We start from the raw sequence: 13647 nt of genomic DNA, 5'->3' as shown, positions 1-13647 counted from the left end.
GGCACATGCGCCTACGAGATCTCGCACACCTGCAACTCCTCCCTCGACTTCTCCTTCCGGGTGGTGGCCACAAACAGGCACCGCAGGAATCGCCGGGTCTCCTTCGTCTCCCGGGTGGACGTCTGGCTCGAGAGAGGGGATCAGGACGCTCACATTGTCCTGGGGGACAGCAAGGCTGCTGAGGTGAGGGTGAAGACATTTGAAAGGGGCTTCCATCAACTCTCTCAAGAGCAGGAGCTCCAGCCCCAGAGAGCCCTCCCTGTCCGACCCCAGCACAGCCCCTGCTAGTGAACGCTGCTCCCCAGGGGATCCCAGCCCCCCCCCACCAACCCCAGCACAGCCCCTGCTAGTGAACGCTGCTCCCCAGGGGATCCCAGCCCCCCCCCCGACCCCAGCACAGCCCCTGCTAGTGAACGCTGCTCCCCAGGGGATCCCAGGCCCAAGGAGCCCCTCCCCACCTGCTCCGTTAGTGAGCGTTGCTCCCCCGGCAGAGAGCGACATGGGTAAATAACTCAATGATCTTATTTAAAGTGGGGAGGTTAACAGCACCTGGGTGACTGTTCCGAAACCCCGGGGGCTCTGACCTGTCCCCTAAGCACCTGGTGTTTGCAAACTGAATTAGTCATCGGGGTCCCCACTCGCCTGCTAGACGAGGCACCTGTCTGTCATTGGGTCACTGCCCTGCCATTGCACCGGTACCCTTTGGTCCCTCCTATTCCCTGCCTGTGGCATGGAGCAGTTGAGTCTCCTGCCGGCCTCGTTTGCTTTGTGTTGGTGGGTCGGTGGGCGGCTGCCCAGGGAGATCCAGGAGGTCGGATGGGGATCTCATGGTCCCTTCTGGCCTTAAACTGACTCTCTAGGGGTGGCACAATTTGCTCACCTGCTGGCAGGGCTCAGGCCTGCGCTGGATTACAGTAGATTACTGAGGGCTCCCCCAGGCAGCGACACGCGCGTGAGAACAGCCATGCTGCAAAACAGCGCGCCAGCACCCGAGCCTCGGCAGGAACGGCGGAAGCACCCTAAAAGTGGGGGGCCAGAGGTGCCCGAACCGTGGCCCCGCCCCCTGAGCCACCAGCCCTGCACCATCTCTTCCCCCAAGGGCCTGCTCCTGCACCGCCCTCCTCTTCCCCCCAAGACCCCCTCGCTCCTCTCCGCCCCCACCCCTATCGCTCGGCCTTATGGCCAGTAAAAAGTGAGGGGGGGCCACGGCCCCTGACCCCCCCCCCCCATTCCAGCGCCCCGGTCTGTGGCGCTCAGACTTCTGGGCATGTCCCATGGCCCTTAGCGCTGCAAGAAACTGAGCCGCTCCATGCATTCGTTCCCAGTGCGCTGCGGGAGAGCGTCCGTCCTTCCTGGGCAGGGCTGCGGGGTGTAGGCAAGGCACGGGAGGACTGACGGCACTGAAGTGGCACTAGTCGGCATCCGGATTTCAGGGGGGCTGTGTTAGCAGCTGGGTCTGCGTGGGGCCAGGACTCCCGTCAGGAGCTAGAACGTGCCTTAGCTCTGCTGGGAAGAGATGGCTCTTGAGGCAGGGGCAGGGGTCCTGGCCTGTCACTGGGCTCAAAGGCGCCCCTACAATATACCTAAATACTGAGGAGGGAAAGCAGCTTTCGGGGCCTCCACCTAGAACCTGCTGAACGTCTTTCCTTCCAGCCCCCTCCCCCCCTTAAACTCAGCCCTGGTGGCTTGGTGCCCCCAGGGCTGTTACAGGCCAGGGGCTCCCTGATTGCAGAGGGCGAGGTTTTGGCCTCCCCCGAGGGGCTTTGCGCCTGGCAGGCAGTGTCCCCGGCGGTGCTCACTGCACTGCGTCCTCTGCTTTTCAGGTTAACGGGGAGAGGGTGAGCCTGCCGCATGCCCTGGGCCCTCTGGGCAGCGTGACCAGGATCAGAAACCTGGTGACCATACAGACCCCAGCCAATGTGGAGATCCAGTTCAACGGCCGCCACACTTTGTTCGTCCGCGTGGGCCTGGAGTATCGGGCGCGGCTGTGCGGGATGTGTGGGAATTTCAACGACATCCGCAGGGACGACAAAGTCCTGCCCAGCGGGGAGAGAGCCCGGAGTGACGCAGAGTTCGGGAACGCCTGGAAGTCTGAGCCCAGCCCGGCCAGGTCTGGTATCCTGATGGAGCAGCGGGATCCCTGAGGACGTTCGGTTGCTGTTTACCAGCGAAATTAACCGAGGCTTTCGTGTTGGAATAGATCGTTCTGGGAGTGAAACTGCTGGACTGGGCTGGGAGGCAGAGCTCACAAATGAGGCTCTGGAAATTGGCAGTGGTGGGACAGCTGCTTGGTGACTCCTGTGGGAGATGAGTTTGGGTCTCAGGCCTGTTCCTGGTGGGACGGGCAGATGAATGGAGTGGAGTGAGCTGGGAGAGCTGGGTGAACAGATGAATGGAGCAGGTGGGGGCAGAGAGAGAAGGTGACAAACTGTTAATCAATTACTCTTTAAAAACTAATTATTTCCTGTTCACTTCACTGTAGGTTGAGGACAGGACCTGTATGCACGTGTGTCTGGGTGCGCCTACGAATCTGTGTGTGTGCATCCGTGTGCGTGTCTGCACGCATGTTGTGACAGGCTCCTCTTTCCCCACCCCTGCCTCTCACCCGAGTCCCAATCCCCTCACCTACAGCTGGGCCTCATTTATTCGTGTGCATGAGAAATCACAAGCTGGAGTGGCCCTGGGAGATGCACTGTAGGTTGGTCCCAGTGCATGTTACTGGGAGGCAAAGCTTAATAGTGAGCTCAGAAGGTCCCCTGGTAGGAGGGGGGGTTGGGAGGGGCGGGTCAGACACTCATAGAAGATCAGGGTTGGAAGGGACCTCGGGAGATCATCTAGTCCAACCCCCTGCTCAAAGCAGGACCAATCCCCAATTTTTGCCCCAGATCCCTAAATGGCCCCCTCCAGGATTGAGCTCGCAACCCCGGGTTTAGCAGGCCAATGCTCAAACCACTGAGCTATCCCTCTCCCCCACTCCCTAGGTGCTACTAGAGAGAGCCAGTCCCTTTGCCCTGCCATGAGTACTGCTAACTTCCCTTTGTTCCAGGTGTTTGGATGACACCGGCTCCCCCGAGCCCTGCAGCGACCCCCTGGAGTTTGAAGAGCTCTGCGGGACCCTGACTAGCCAATCGGGACCGTTTGCCGAGTGCCACTGGCATGTGGACCCTGCCCCATTTTACTCCTCCTGCCTGTACGACATATGCCACTACGGGACGGCCAATGGGATGCTGTGCATGGCCATCGCCTCCTACGAAGAGCTGTGCAGCCTTCAGGGGATACGTGTTGGCGCGTGGAGACCGTCTGCGCAGTGCCGTGAGCACCAGTCCCACCTGCAGGCCCGGGGGGAGAGCACTGGGTTGGGGAATTTGGGAGTGTGAGGCGTTGGCACTATTGAGATTGAGCGTGAAATCTTGGAGGAGCCATAAAGCCAACGACCTGATCCCCCGTAGTCATTAAAACCCTTTTTGGGTTTTGTCCTAGTCACATCCCCATTTGGGTATTTACATTCTTCCTCCTCCGTTCTCAAACAAGGATTCTCCTTCCCTTCCTGCCACAAATACTGTGCAGTGTTTCCATAGGCTGTCACGTAGTCGCTGCACCTCACCCCAGGGGTGGCTGCATTTCAGCACCGCGTGAACAATCCCTGTACAGTATTTGTGTGGCTGCTAAAACAACCGCTGGGTCCCACTCCTGAACTGGCTGCATGTCAGCGCTGGCAGAGCCGCGTCGCTCTGTGACTGCTAGCCTGCCGCTGTGCCCCTCCCCAGAAGCGGCCATGTTTCAGCCCCAATGAGCGGTCCCTGTGCTATTAATCTGCTGCCTGCACCCAGCCCAGGGGAGGCTGTATGCCAGCATGAGCTGTGGGAACTCTGTGTAATTTGCAAAGTGCTTTTTGATGCATTGAACTGGAAAGGCTCAAGAAACGTAGAGGTTGCCCTTAGAAATACAGGGGGTTGGGCAGATCAGAGAACAGCTGCAGATACAATCAACAGGTCGGCTTTGCTGCTGCTAAACTCTGATTCCCTCTGCAGCTGCGAGTGACCCGTGCCTTGGTCTGGCCTGCGGGGAGAACGAGTGGTGCGGAGAGCAGGCAGGGAGATGGGGCTGTTACTGCTACAGAGCTTCTGAGCCCATCCAAGTGGCAGACTATGGTAAAGAGCAATTTCTGGTCCCTTCCTCTGTCCAGATTTCCGCTGACACTCAAGGCACAGAAATCTATCCATGCTTTCAAAGGGAACCGTCGCCGGCCGGGCTATGTCTGCCGTGAATGCCTTGGCTCAGTGAACTGGGGCAGCACTGGGACAGCAGATTTCCCAAGGTTACTTCTCTCATCACACAGCGTGAGGGCAGTGATTTGAGCCGAAGAGCAGTGGGCAAGGAGCTTGGCACAGGGTTGTTCTGGGGAAAGAGTTGGCAACACAGGTGACTCTGGGCTCTGATTCTGGCCCCGGCTCCCCATGTGTCTCCTAAATGTCCTGAGCCTTTGTCATCCCAGGCGGAAAACAGGGTAGAAGGCGAGGCTGCTCGGGGGAGGGGAGGAGACGGGACCTCCAGATTCAGACTGGGAGCCAGCTGTCTCCCCCTCCAAGCCCCCGTCATCTGCCCGCTCCCCCTCTGCAGCTGGCTCCCAATCCTGGCCATTAGGGGTCTCCCTGCAGTGCCCAGCACGTGCCTGGCCTCTCAGCCACGGTGAGCGAGTTCTTGGAGATCTCACTGACGTGGGATTCCCAGGCACACGGAGCGTCTCCTCTTGTCCGGTGGGCTTGCAGCTCCGCAGCGCAGCTGGTCTCCGCCTGGCATGCCAGGAACCAGGGCACAGCCCCAGCCACGCCTAGAGAGGCCCCGTGGGACGGGCTCTGCCATGTACCTGTTCTCACTTCCCTTCCAGACTACCAGCTGGCCTGCAGGGGCGGTAACAGCTCAGTGTCCCTGTCCCGCTGCCTGCTCTTCTCCGACGGCTTCCCCTCGGAGGCCTTGCACCTGGCCGACCCCAGCTGCACCGGCACCCTCGTCAGGGAGAGACTTGTCTTCTACTTCGACAGCACACAGCAGAGCTGCGGGACCACGGTGACGGTGAGGAGGAGGCTGGCGACTGGTCACAGCGCGCGGCCACGGGCACGCCCGCCCCTACCCGCGCGCGGCCACGGGCGTGCCCGCCCGCCCTTACCCGCACACGGGCGCGCCCGCCCACCCCTACCTGCGCGTGGCCACGGGCGCGCCCGCCCGCCCCGACCAGCGCGCGGCCACAGGCGCGCCCGCCCGCCCTGACCCGTGCGCGGCCACATGTACCAACACATGGCCACGTGCACACCTGTGCACCCCGACCAGCACACAGCCATGTGCACGTGCACCAACATATGACCACGTATACACCCACATGCGCCTACCAAAACATGGCCACATGAATATGCACCAGCACACAGCCATGTGCACAAACACATGGCCACATGTACACCCCCACACACGTACCAACCCATGGCCCTGTGCACAGCCCCTGCCAACACACTGCCCCTGCACACATGCACAGTGCCACCGGTGCATAGACACAAACCCAAACACACTTCCACATATCCAGACTGCCCCCCGCCCCCACAGACTAGCTCTCACACGCACAAACCCACACTCACTGGAACGAGTCATCCCTACACACCGTCCCACACCTGCACCAGGGCACGCCGACATGGTGTCACACGAGTGCCTGCATGAGGATGCACACCTCCATAGGGTCACACAGCCAAGCACATCTTCAAACACAAGTCAACACGCTGACCCCCCTCCCCCTCCCCCAGTCCAGTGGGCACTCACCAGGCGGGTAGGAGAGAGAAGGGCGGTGACAAGTGATGTGCATTCTGTGCAAAAGAGGAGTGTGCCACGGGTGCCCTGCCGTGGCGGGAAGAGTGACGTGGATCCTGGGCATGGAGGGATTCGACTCTCACCACCGCTGCTGCTTCTGTGCCCCCCACAGGTCAACACCACCCACGCCACTTACTCCAACGAGGTGCAGGGCCGGGTGGGCAACACCTATGGAGGGGTGATCAGCCGGGACAGGCTCCTCTTCTTGCACTTCTCCTGCGCCCAGCCACTGAGCTTCAACCTGTCCGTCCCAATGGCCATCCAGCCCATACAGGAGTGAGTAGGGCCGCAGGAGCCAGCAGGAGACTGGGCGCCCCTCCTCTGTGCCACCTGCTGCTGCTGATTTCGGGAGCCCCCTGCAGCCTTCTGCCTTTGGCCCTCAGTGCCCCACCTCACAGCCCACAGCACTGCTTCCACCCTGCGGCTTCGCAGGATTCCTTGCACAGCACCACTTCCCACCACCCCTGGGTCCCACCCCGCTTTGGCTGCACCGGTTCCCGCGACCCCTGGGTCCTGCCCCCTTGTGCCAGTTCCTGCAACCCCCTGGGTCTCGCCCCCACTTGCACTGCACCGGTTCCCAGGACTCCTGGGTCCTGCCCCCTTGTGCCAGTTCCTGCAACCCCAAGATCCACCCCCCTAGCACTGTGCTGGTTCCCATGACCCCTGAATCCACCTATCTTGCACCGCACCATTCCTGTGACCCCTGGGTGCACCTGCCTTGCACTGTGCCATTCCTATGACTCTTGGTCCCACATCCCCTTGAACCACTCTGGTTCACATGCCCCTTTGTTCCCACATCCCCTTGCTCACACTGGTCCTGTGACCTCTGGTTCCCACCTCCCCTAGCACCCTGCTGATTCCCATGTACCCTTGAACCGTGCTGGTTCCTGTGACCCCTTGTTCTCCTGCCCCTTTGCACCATGCTGGTTCCTGCCCCCCGTTCCTTGCAGCTCCTGGCACTTCATCAGTTCCCACAACCTCTTAAAGCTGCATTTGCCCACTGGTGCCACTAATGCCCCACCCTGCCGCAGACACGTTACTTTTCTTCTCTAGCCTTCATCGAGTGTTGTCTCTCTCTTCTATTCTCACCTTCTTCCATAGTGTCGTTAACACAACCCTCCCCTCCGGCCAAGGGAGCTACCTGACCACCATGGTCCTGTACCAAGACCCTCGATACAGCAAACCCTTCACCCAGAGCCCCATCCCACTCACTGTCAACCACAGGGTCTACGTGGACATCAGGGTTTCGGGGTTGGACCCCAGCCACTTTGTGCTGACCTTGTCATCGTGCTGGGCCACTCCGGACCGAGACCCCTCCTCCAGCATCCGATGGGATCTCATCACCAACCAGTGAGCAGCTGGCCCTTCTGCTTCACATCACCTAGCAGAGAGGGGATGGGGGGTGAGGGGTACAGAACAGGGGGTCTGGGTGACAGGACCCCTGGGTTCTATCCCTGGCTCTGGGAGGGGAGTGAGACCTAGTGGGTTAGAAGGGGGAGCTGGGAATCCAGACTCCTGGGTTCTATCCCCAGCTCTGGGAGGGGAGTGGGGCATGGTGGGTTGGGGTGAGGGGGCTGAAAGTCCCGACTTCTGGGTTCTAACACTACGCTGGGCAGGGAGGAACCTGCAGTAGCCAAGTAGAGCTGGCTAACAGTGTCCAACCTGCTGCTTGCTGTTTAGTGCCATGTCTGGTTGACCCCTGTCCCTCACCCAGGTGCCCCAGCCTGCGAGATGGCACAGTGACAATCGAGGAGGACGGCGTCTCCACCATCAGCCGCTTCTCCTTCAATGTCTTCGAGTTCATCCCAGACTTAGAGCTGGTGTATCTGCACTGCCGTGTCCGGCTCTGCAGCCCCCAGGTGGCCACATGCACCATGGTGAGTGAGCACGTGGGCAGACGAGCCAGGGGCAATGGGACCCTCCCCCTCCACACCAGGGAGGGGATCTGCTCTGAGACTCCTTGAAACCTCCCCAGTGGTGCTAAGTGGCTTGGTGCAGCACAGGGCAGCCCTGGGTGGGCAAGAGACCGTGCTCTCAGCCTGGTCCACATGCAGCACCAAGGGACAAACCCAGACCAGGGCCCTGTCGAGATGTGGGGCTGAGTGTGACCGTGGAAACCCCCTCGGTGTAGAGGGGAGCAGCTCCTGCCAGGTCCTCCTTGTGTGGTAGGATGGGGCCTGCAGTGCATCCCTGTGCCTTGTGAGCCATCCTGTGCAGCACTGTCATGCTGCTGTGCCCCAGCTGTCCCACTCCAGAGGTGGCTGCATCCCAGTGCCAGGCAAGCTGTCCCCAGCAGCGTTGCCATGTGGCTGGGACCCAGCTGCCCCTCCCCAGAGGTGGCTGCATTCCCACATAAACAGGCTGCAAGATGCTTTGCAGTGCTGTCTGAGCCTCTGTGCCAAGGAGCCTCTTGCTACCCCCGTGCTGGGTGACTCCAGAGTGCCCCCTAGTGCTCAGTGCGGTGACAAGGCTCTGTTCTCCCCCTGCAGCACTGCGCCAGGCCGGGCTCTGCTGTGCAGGGCAGGAAGCCTCCATCGGGGGTCGTGTCCGCTGGCCCTTTCCTGAAGTACGACGAAGCTGCCGACCAAGGTGATTTGCAGCTGGCGCAGGCTCTGGTGCTGCCAGATGCCATCTGGGTTTGACACTCAGGGTCTCCCTGGGGCTGGGAGCACCCAGCTGAGTGTGCAAGGGCCAGCTGCTCAGTGAGTTTACCTGCAGTCCCAGGACACGCCAGTAGAGGGCAGGGGACACGCAGCTTTTCAGCCCTGAGATCAGAGCAGGAGTCTGGGGCGTCTGCCCCGGGGCCAGGAGCCCCCATTTGTCCATGTGTCGGACCAGCCAATTGGCTGGTCTCTGGTGCAGAGAGACCCAAGTGCTGGCACCACAGAGCCTTGCTGAATGGCACCGGCCAAGCTGGGGGGAGCCCAGACATGGAATGACGGGAGTGATCAGTCTGGGGATTGAGAGGCGTTGGCAGAGCTGTGGAGTGAGGGGGGAAAGTCTGGGGCTGGGATAGCAGGGGCTGTGGGCCGGGAGTGAGGGGCACCAGCCGCGCTGTTGTGGGGAACCCAGGGCTGGGATAGCAGGGGCTGCAGGTCGGGAGTGGGGGGCACCAGCCGCGCTGTGGGGAACCCAGGGCTGGGATAGCAGGGGCTATGGGCCGGGAGTGGGGGGCACCAGCCGCGCTGTTGTGGGGAACCAAGGGCTGGGATAGCAGGGGCTGCGGGCCGGGAGTGAGGGGCACCAGCTGCGCTGTTGTGGGGAACCCAGGGCTGGGATAGCAGGGGCTATGGGTCGGGAGTGGGGGGCACCAGCTGCGCTGTTGTGGGGAACCCAGAGCTGGGATAGCAGGGGCTGCGGGCCGGGAGTGAGGGGCACCAGCCTTGCTGGGTCTCGTTATCTCCCCACCCTCAGGCCAAGCGCCTTATGGGCCTGGCTTTTTTCCCCTCTCTCTGATCCACTCCCCCATCCCTGGTGGCTCAGGCCCTTGCTGGGACCCCAGCCCCGGGGGGACTCTGCCCCTCACAGCGCCCCCCCACCGCCCCGTGAGGTGAGGTGAAATGACATCTCTGCCTCTCTCTTTGCAGGTCTGCAGCTGGCCAGCGGGAGCCCTCGCTCACCCACCTGCTCCCCACTCCTGCAGCTGCTGCTCAGCACCTCCTGCCTGCTCCTTGCTGGAGCCCCCTGAGCCGGGGCCCAGAGCCAGGCCTGGGCAGGGGATTCGAGGTGCAAGGCCTCAGGGAGCCCTGGGAGGGCAGGCAGGGGGTGGCCAGGCAGGCAGGCAGCCAGTCAGTGCTCTGGGAAGAGGGGCTGAGCTGGTCCCCTGCCCCCCAGCACCCTCACGGGGACCCAGTGAGGCCACAGCCCTAGCAGGTGAAGGAGGAGCCTGGGACAACCAAGGGAATCCCAGTGCCCCCAGCCTGCCTGCCCCCTCTACGCACGGGGTGAATAAAGTGAGTGTGAGAATCTCTGGGCTGTGACTAGTAGCCTGGCGTCGCCACAACAGGGCAGGGGGCTGGCAGGGGGGGCTGGGTTCTATCTTCTGGGTTCTATCTCCAGCTCTGGGAGGGGAGGGGGTCTGATGGTCAGAGTGGGGGGCGGGGCTAGGACCCAGGATTCCTGGGTTCTGATCCCAGCTCCGGCTGTGACCTTGGTCAGGTCCTTTCCCCTCGGTGCCTCTCTGCCCCTCCGTGTAATGAGGATGATGAACGGACCCCTCTTTGGTGGGGGGGGGCTCCGCAGCTGCCTGTGACTGGCCGTGGGCCCCTCGCCCGCCCTGGGAGCGGGGCTCGGGCTGCCAGTCACGCGCCAGTCCCCTCGTGGCAGGGGTGGCCGGGGGCTCCACGACTGGACGTCCCTGCACCGTGTGCCCCAGCGCCCGTGCTTAGCCGCCAGGCGCTCCCCAACAAACCCACCGGCCAGCAGCCCTACACTGACAAACCCCTCCCCCAGCAACACAAACCCCTCCCCCAGCAACAACAAACCCGCCCCCCAGCAGCCCTACACTAACAAACCCCTCCCCCAGCAACAAACCCGCCCCCCAGCAGCCCTACACAAACCCCTCCCCCAGCAACACAACCCGCCCCCCAGCAGCCCTACACTAACAAACCCCTCCCCCAGCAACACAAACCCGCCCCCCAGCAGCCCTACACAAACCCCTCCCCCAGCTACAACAAACCCGCCCCCAACAGCAGCCCTACACTAACAAACCCGCCCCCCAGCAACACAAACCCGCCCCCCAGCAACACAAACCCACCCCCCAGCAGCCCTGCACTGACGAGCTCCCCGCCTCAGCAATCCCTCACTAACAAATCCACCCGCCTTGGCAGCCCTGGAGTAGCGCAGCACCTGCCAGCAACCCTACAATAACAAACCCCTGTGCACAGCCCTACAGTGACCAACAGGTGCAGCCTCACCGTGTATAGCAGGCCCTACAATAACAAACCGTGCCGTATCCCCAGGCTCCCAAATGACCCACCTGTGCAGCACCTGTGCTAAGCCGCCTGCCGAACAACCGGGGTGTTTGGGAGCCCCCAGCCCCAGGGACACAGCGGCAGGCCTGGCCCTGCTCGAGCTCCCTTTGGCCAGGGAAGGGGAAATACGCCGGGGCCGGCGTGTCGTTCCGCCCAAGGCCTGTGTGCAGGAGCCGGGCCCGGAGCCCAGCCCAGAGTTCAGGCCGGGGACAGGCAGGGAGGGACACAGCTTGTGCTGGGGCGTTGAGCATGAGCTGGGAGGGGCGGGGGCTGCGTCAGGACCAGCGGCTGCGGAAGCCGAGCAGGGGTGGGGGGAGGCCACGTTGTTTGTTCCCTGGGGCCGGGGGGGGGGGGAGATTTTCTGGTGCAGCCCCCGGGTCCAGGCTCCGGTGGCAACTGGGGCCTCTGCTGTCCCAGTGCCCTCCGGGAAGGGCTTGATGCCCAGACCCCAAGGCAGCCCCTGGGTGCCGCTCGCCAGGGGGTTGTGGCCTTGCCTGCCCCAGCCTGAGTGAGCCCTGGCCAGGATCCCAGCTCCTCCCCACAGCTCCAGCGCCACCTGCCCCCCTCCCCCCCAGCAACCAGGCCAGCTGGGAACTAGGGGACAGTGCTGGGAAAGCACAGCCGTGCCGGTGCCCCTCACTCCCGACCCGCAGCCCCCCCCCATCCACAGAGCCGTGCCGGTGCCACTCACTCCCGACCCGCAGCCACCCCACAAACCCACAGAGCCGTGCTGGTGCCCCTCACTCCCGACCCGCAGCCCCCCCCCCACAGAGCCGTGCTGGTGCCCCTCACTCCTGATCCGCAGCCCCCCCCCCCCACAGAGCCGTGCTGGTGCCCGTCACTCCCGACCCGCAGCCACCCCACAAACCCACAGAGCCGTGCTGGTGCCCCTCACTCCCGACCCGCAGCCCCCCCCCACACAGAGCCGTGCTGGTGCCCCTCACTCCCGACCTTCAGCCCCCCCACCCACAGAGCCGTGCTGGTGCCCCTCACTCCCGACCCGCACCCCCCCCCCCACAGAGCCGTGCTGGTGCCCCTCACTCCCGACCCGCAGCCCCCCCACCCACAGAGCCGTGCTGGTGCCCCTCACTCCCGACCTGCAGCCCCCCCCCACAGAGCCGTGCTGGTGCCCCTCACTCCCGACCCGCAGCCCCCCCACCCACAGAGCCGTGCTGGTGCCCCTCACTCCCGACCTGCAGCCCCCCCCCACAGAGCCGTGCTGGTGCCCCTCACTCCCGATCCGCAGCCCCCCACCCCCACAGAGCCGTGCTGGTGCCCCTCACTCCCGACCCGCAGCCCCCCCCCCCCCCCCACCGAGCCATGCTGGTGCCCGTCACTCCCGACCCGCAGCCACCCCACCCACAGAGCCGTGCTGGTGCCCCTCACTCCCGACCTGCAGCCCTCCCCCCCACAGAGCCGTGCTGGTGCCCCTCACTCCCGATCCGCAGCCCCCCACCCCCACAGAGCCGTGCTGGTGCCCCTCACTCCCGATCCGCAGCCCCCCACCCCCACAGAGCCGTGCTGGTGCCCCTCACTCCCGACCCGCAGCCCCCCACCCCCCACCCAGCCGTGCTCCTGACCTGCAGCGCCTCCCGCCGCCCCCAGCTCTGTCAGTGCCCCACAAACTCTGCTATCCCAGCCTTGGGCTTCCCCCATGCCCAGACACAGTGCCCTGCCCTGCCCTGCCCATGCCCCAGTTCTGACCCTACCCCTCTGCATGGTGGGAGCTGAACACATTTTATAGATGTTAATTCAAGTCAGCTAGGAGGGGAATCACTCGCCCCATAGAACAGAAAGGGAAACTGAGGCACGAAGGGGCTAAGATTTTCCCAATATGACATTGAGTCAATGTCTGTGGTGGGAAGAGAACTCACACCGCTCCCCCTCTCTAAGCCACTAGACCCCCACTCTCCTCTCTGAGCTGGGGATAGAACCCAGGAATCCTGGCTCCCAGCCCCCCTGCTTTGGACAGCACCAGCTCCCCCGTTCCTGTGCAATACCCACATGCCAGGAATGCCACGAGCTGCCCCCAGAGCGGTCACAGGGGGGTAAAGGGCAGGGGGCAGCGCACTGCCCAGCCACTGAACTCCGGGTGCCCTGGCCTCCCAGCTGGGCCCACGGGTGGGCACTGGGCTCTGAATGGCGGCACTCCAGGCTCAGGGCTGGGCTGGGCGCCTCCCCCCTGCCACATCCTGTGCTCAGAGCTGCCTGCACAGCATCCCCACAGTGTGACCCGGAGACAGCGGGAGTCACGGGACCCCAAAGTACTGGGGGAACTGAGGCATGAGACGGGAGGGTCTCACAGGTCACACAGAACTGAAAGGACAGAACCCAGGAGTCCTGACTCCCAGCCCCCCCCCACTCGAACCACTAGACCCCACTCCCCTCCATGTGTCCGCCAACCTCTAGAGACCTAACTGGCTGCCACATCCTGTTGCCAGGGGGATGGCTGGGGCTCAGAGAGCAGAGCCGAAGGAGGGGGTGAGTTGCTCCCACACGATCTGCCCCAGCTCTGCCCTGGAGGGTCCCCTCGACGGGGGGTGGGGTGAGGGAAGGGAGAGCCGCTCCCCATGAACCAGCCCCGTCACTGTTAACAGGGGACCCACTCCGCAGGGGGCCGGGCAGAGACTCACTGAGCTCAGAGCAAAATCATGGGCCCTGTCCCTGAGCCAGCGCCCCCCAGAGGGGAAAGGGCCCGTGCCCCATTTCCCCCTCCTCCACCCCGAGCCAGCCAGTCCCCGCCCTGGGACTGGATCGGAGCCGGCGCCCCCTAGAGGGGAAAGGCCCCGTGCCCCATTTCCCCCTCCTCCACCCCGAGCCA

At 63.4% G+C, this 13647-nt stretch overlaps 1 protein-coding gene across 1 annotated transcript; it reads left to right on the top strand.

Moving 5' to 3' along the window:
* The first annotated feature begins 730 nt into the window (after window positions 1–730).
* LOC141977513 (alpha-tectorin-like) lies at window positions 731–9792 on the top strand. The gene is made up of 10 exons (XM_074939031.1): window positions 731–811; window positions 1824–2110; window positions 3047–3312; window positions 4032–4151; window positions 4889–5073; window positions 5966–6129; window positions 6955–7203; window positions 7568–7730; window positions 8343–8442; window positions 9441–9792. The coding sequence occupies exons 1-10, from the start codon at window positions 731–733 to the stop codon at window positions 9539–9541; spliced, it is 1716 nt and encodes a 571-aa protein (XP_074795132.1). The 3' UTR covers window positions 9542–9792.
* The last annotated feature ends 3855 nt before the right edge of the window (window positions 9793–13647 follow it).

The sequence above is a fragment of the Natator depressus genome, chromosome 24, assembly GCF_965152275.1.
Source record: "Natator depressus isolate rNatDep1 chromosome 24, rNatDep2.hap1, whole genome shotgun sequence".
Taxonomy (NCBI): domain Eukaryota; kingdom Metazoa; phylum Chordata; order Testudines; family Cheloniidae; genus Natator; species Natator depressus.
The sequence above is the reverse complement of the archived record's forward strand: the minus strand, read 5'-3'. Positions and strand labels throughout refer to the sequence as shown.

Bases quoted from the DNA above. Each gene is read 5' to 3' on its own strand.
- LOC141977513 (XM_074939031.1), top strand. From the start codon at position 731: ATGGAGCAGTTGAGTCTCCTGCCGGCCTCGTTTGCTTTGTGTTGGTGG. The intron at 3,313-4,031 runs GTGAGCACCAGT...TTCCCTCTGCAG, and splicing joins GAGACCGTCTGCGCAGTGCC to CTGCGAGTGACCCGTGCCTT. The intron at 6,130-6,954 runs GTGAGTAGGGCC...CTTCTTCCATAG, and splicing joins GCCATCCAGCCCATACAGGA to TGTCGTTAACACAACCCTCC.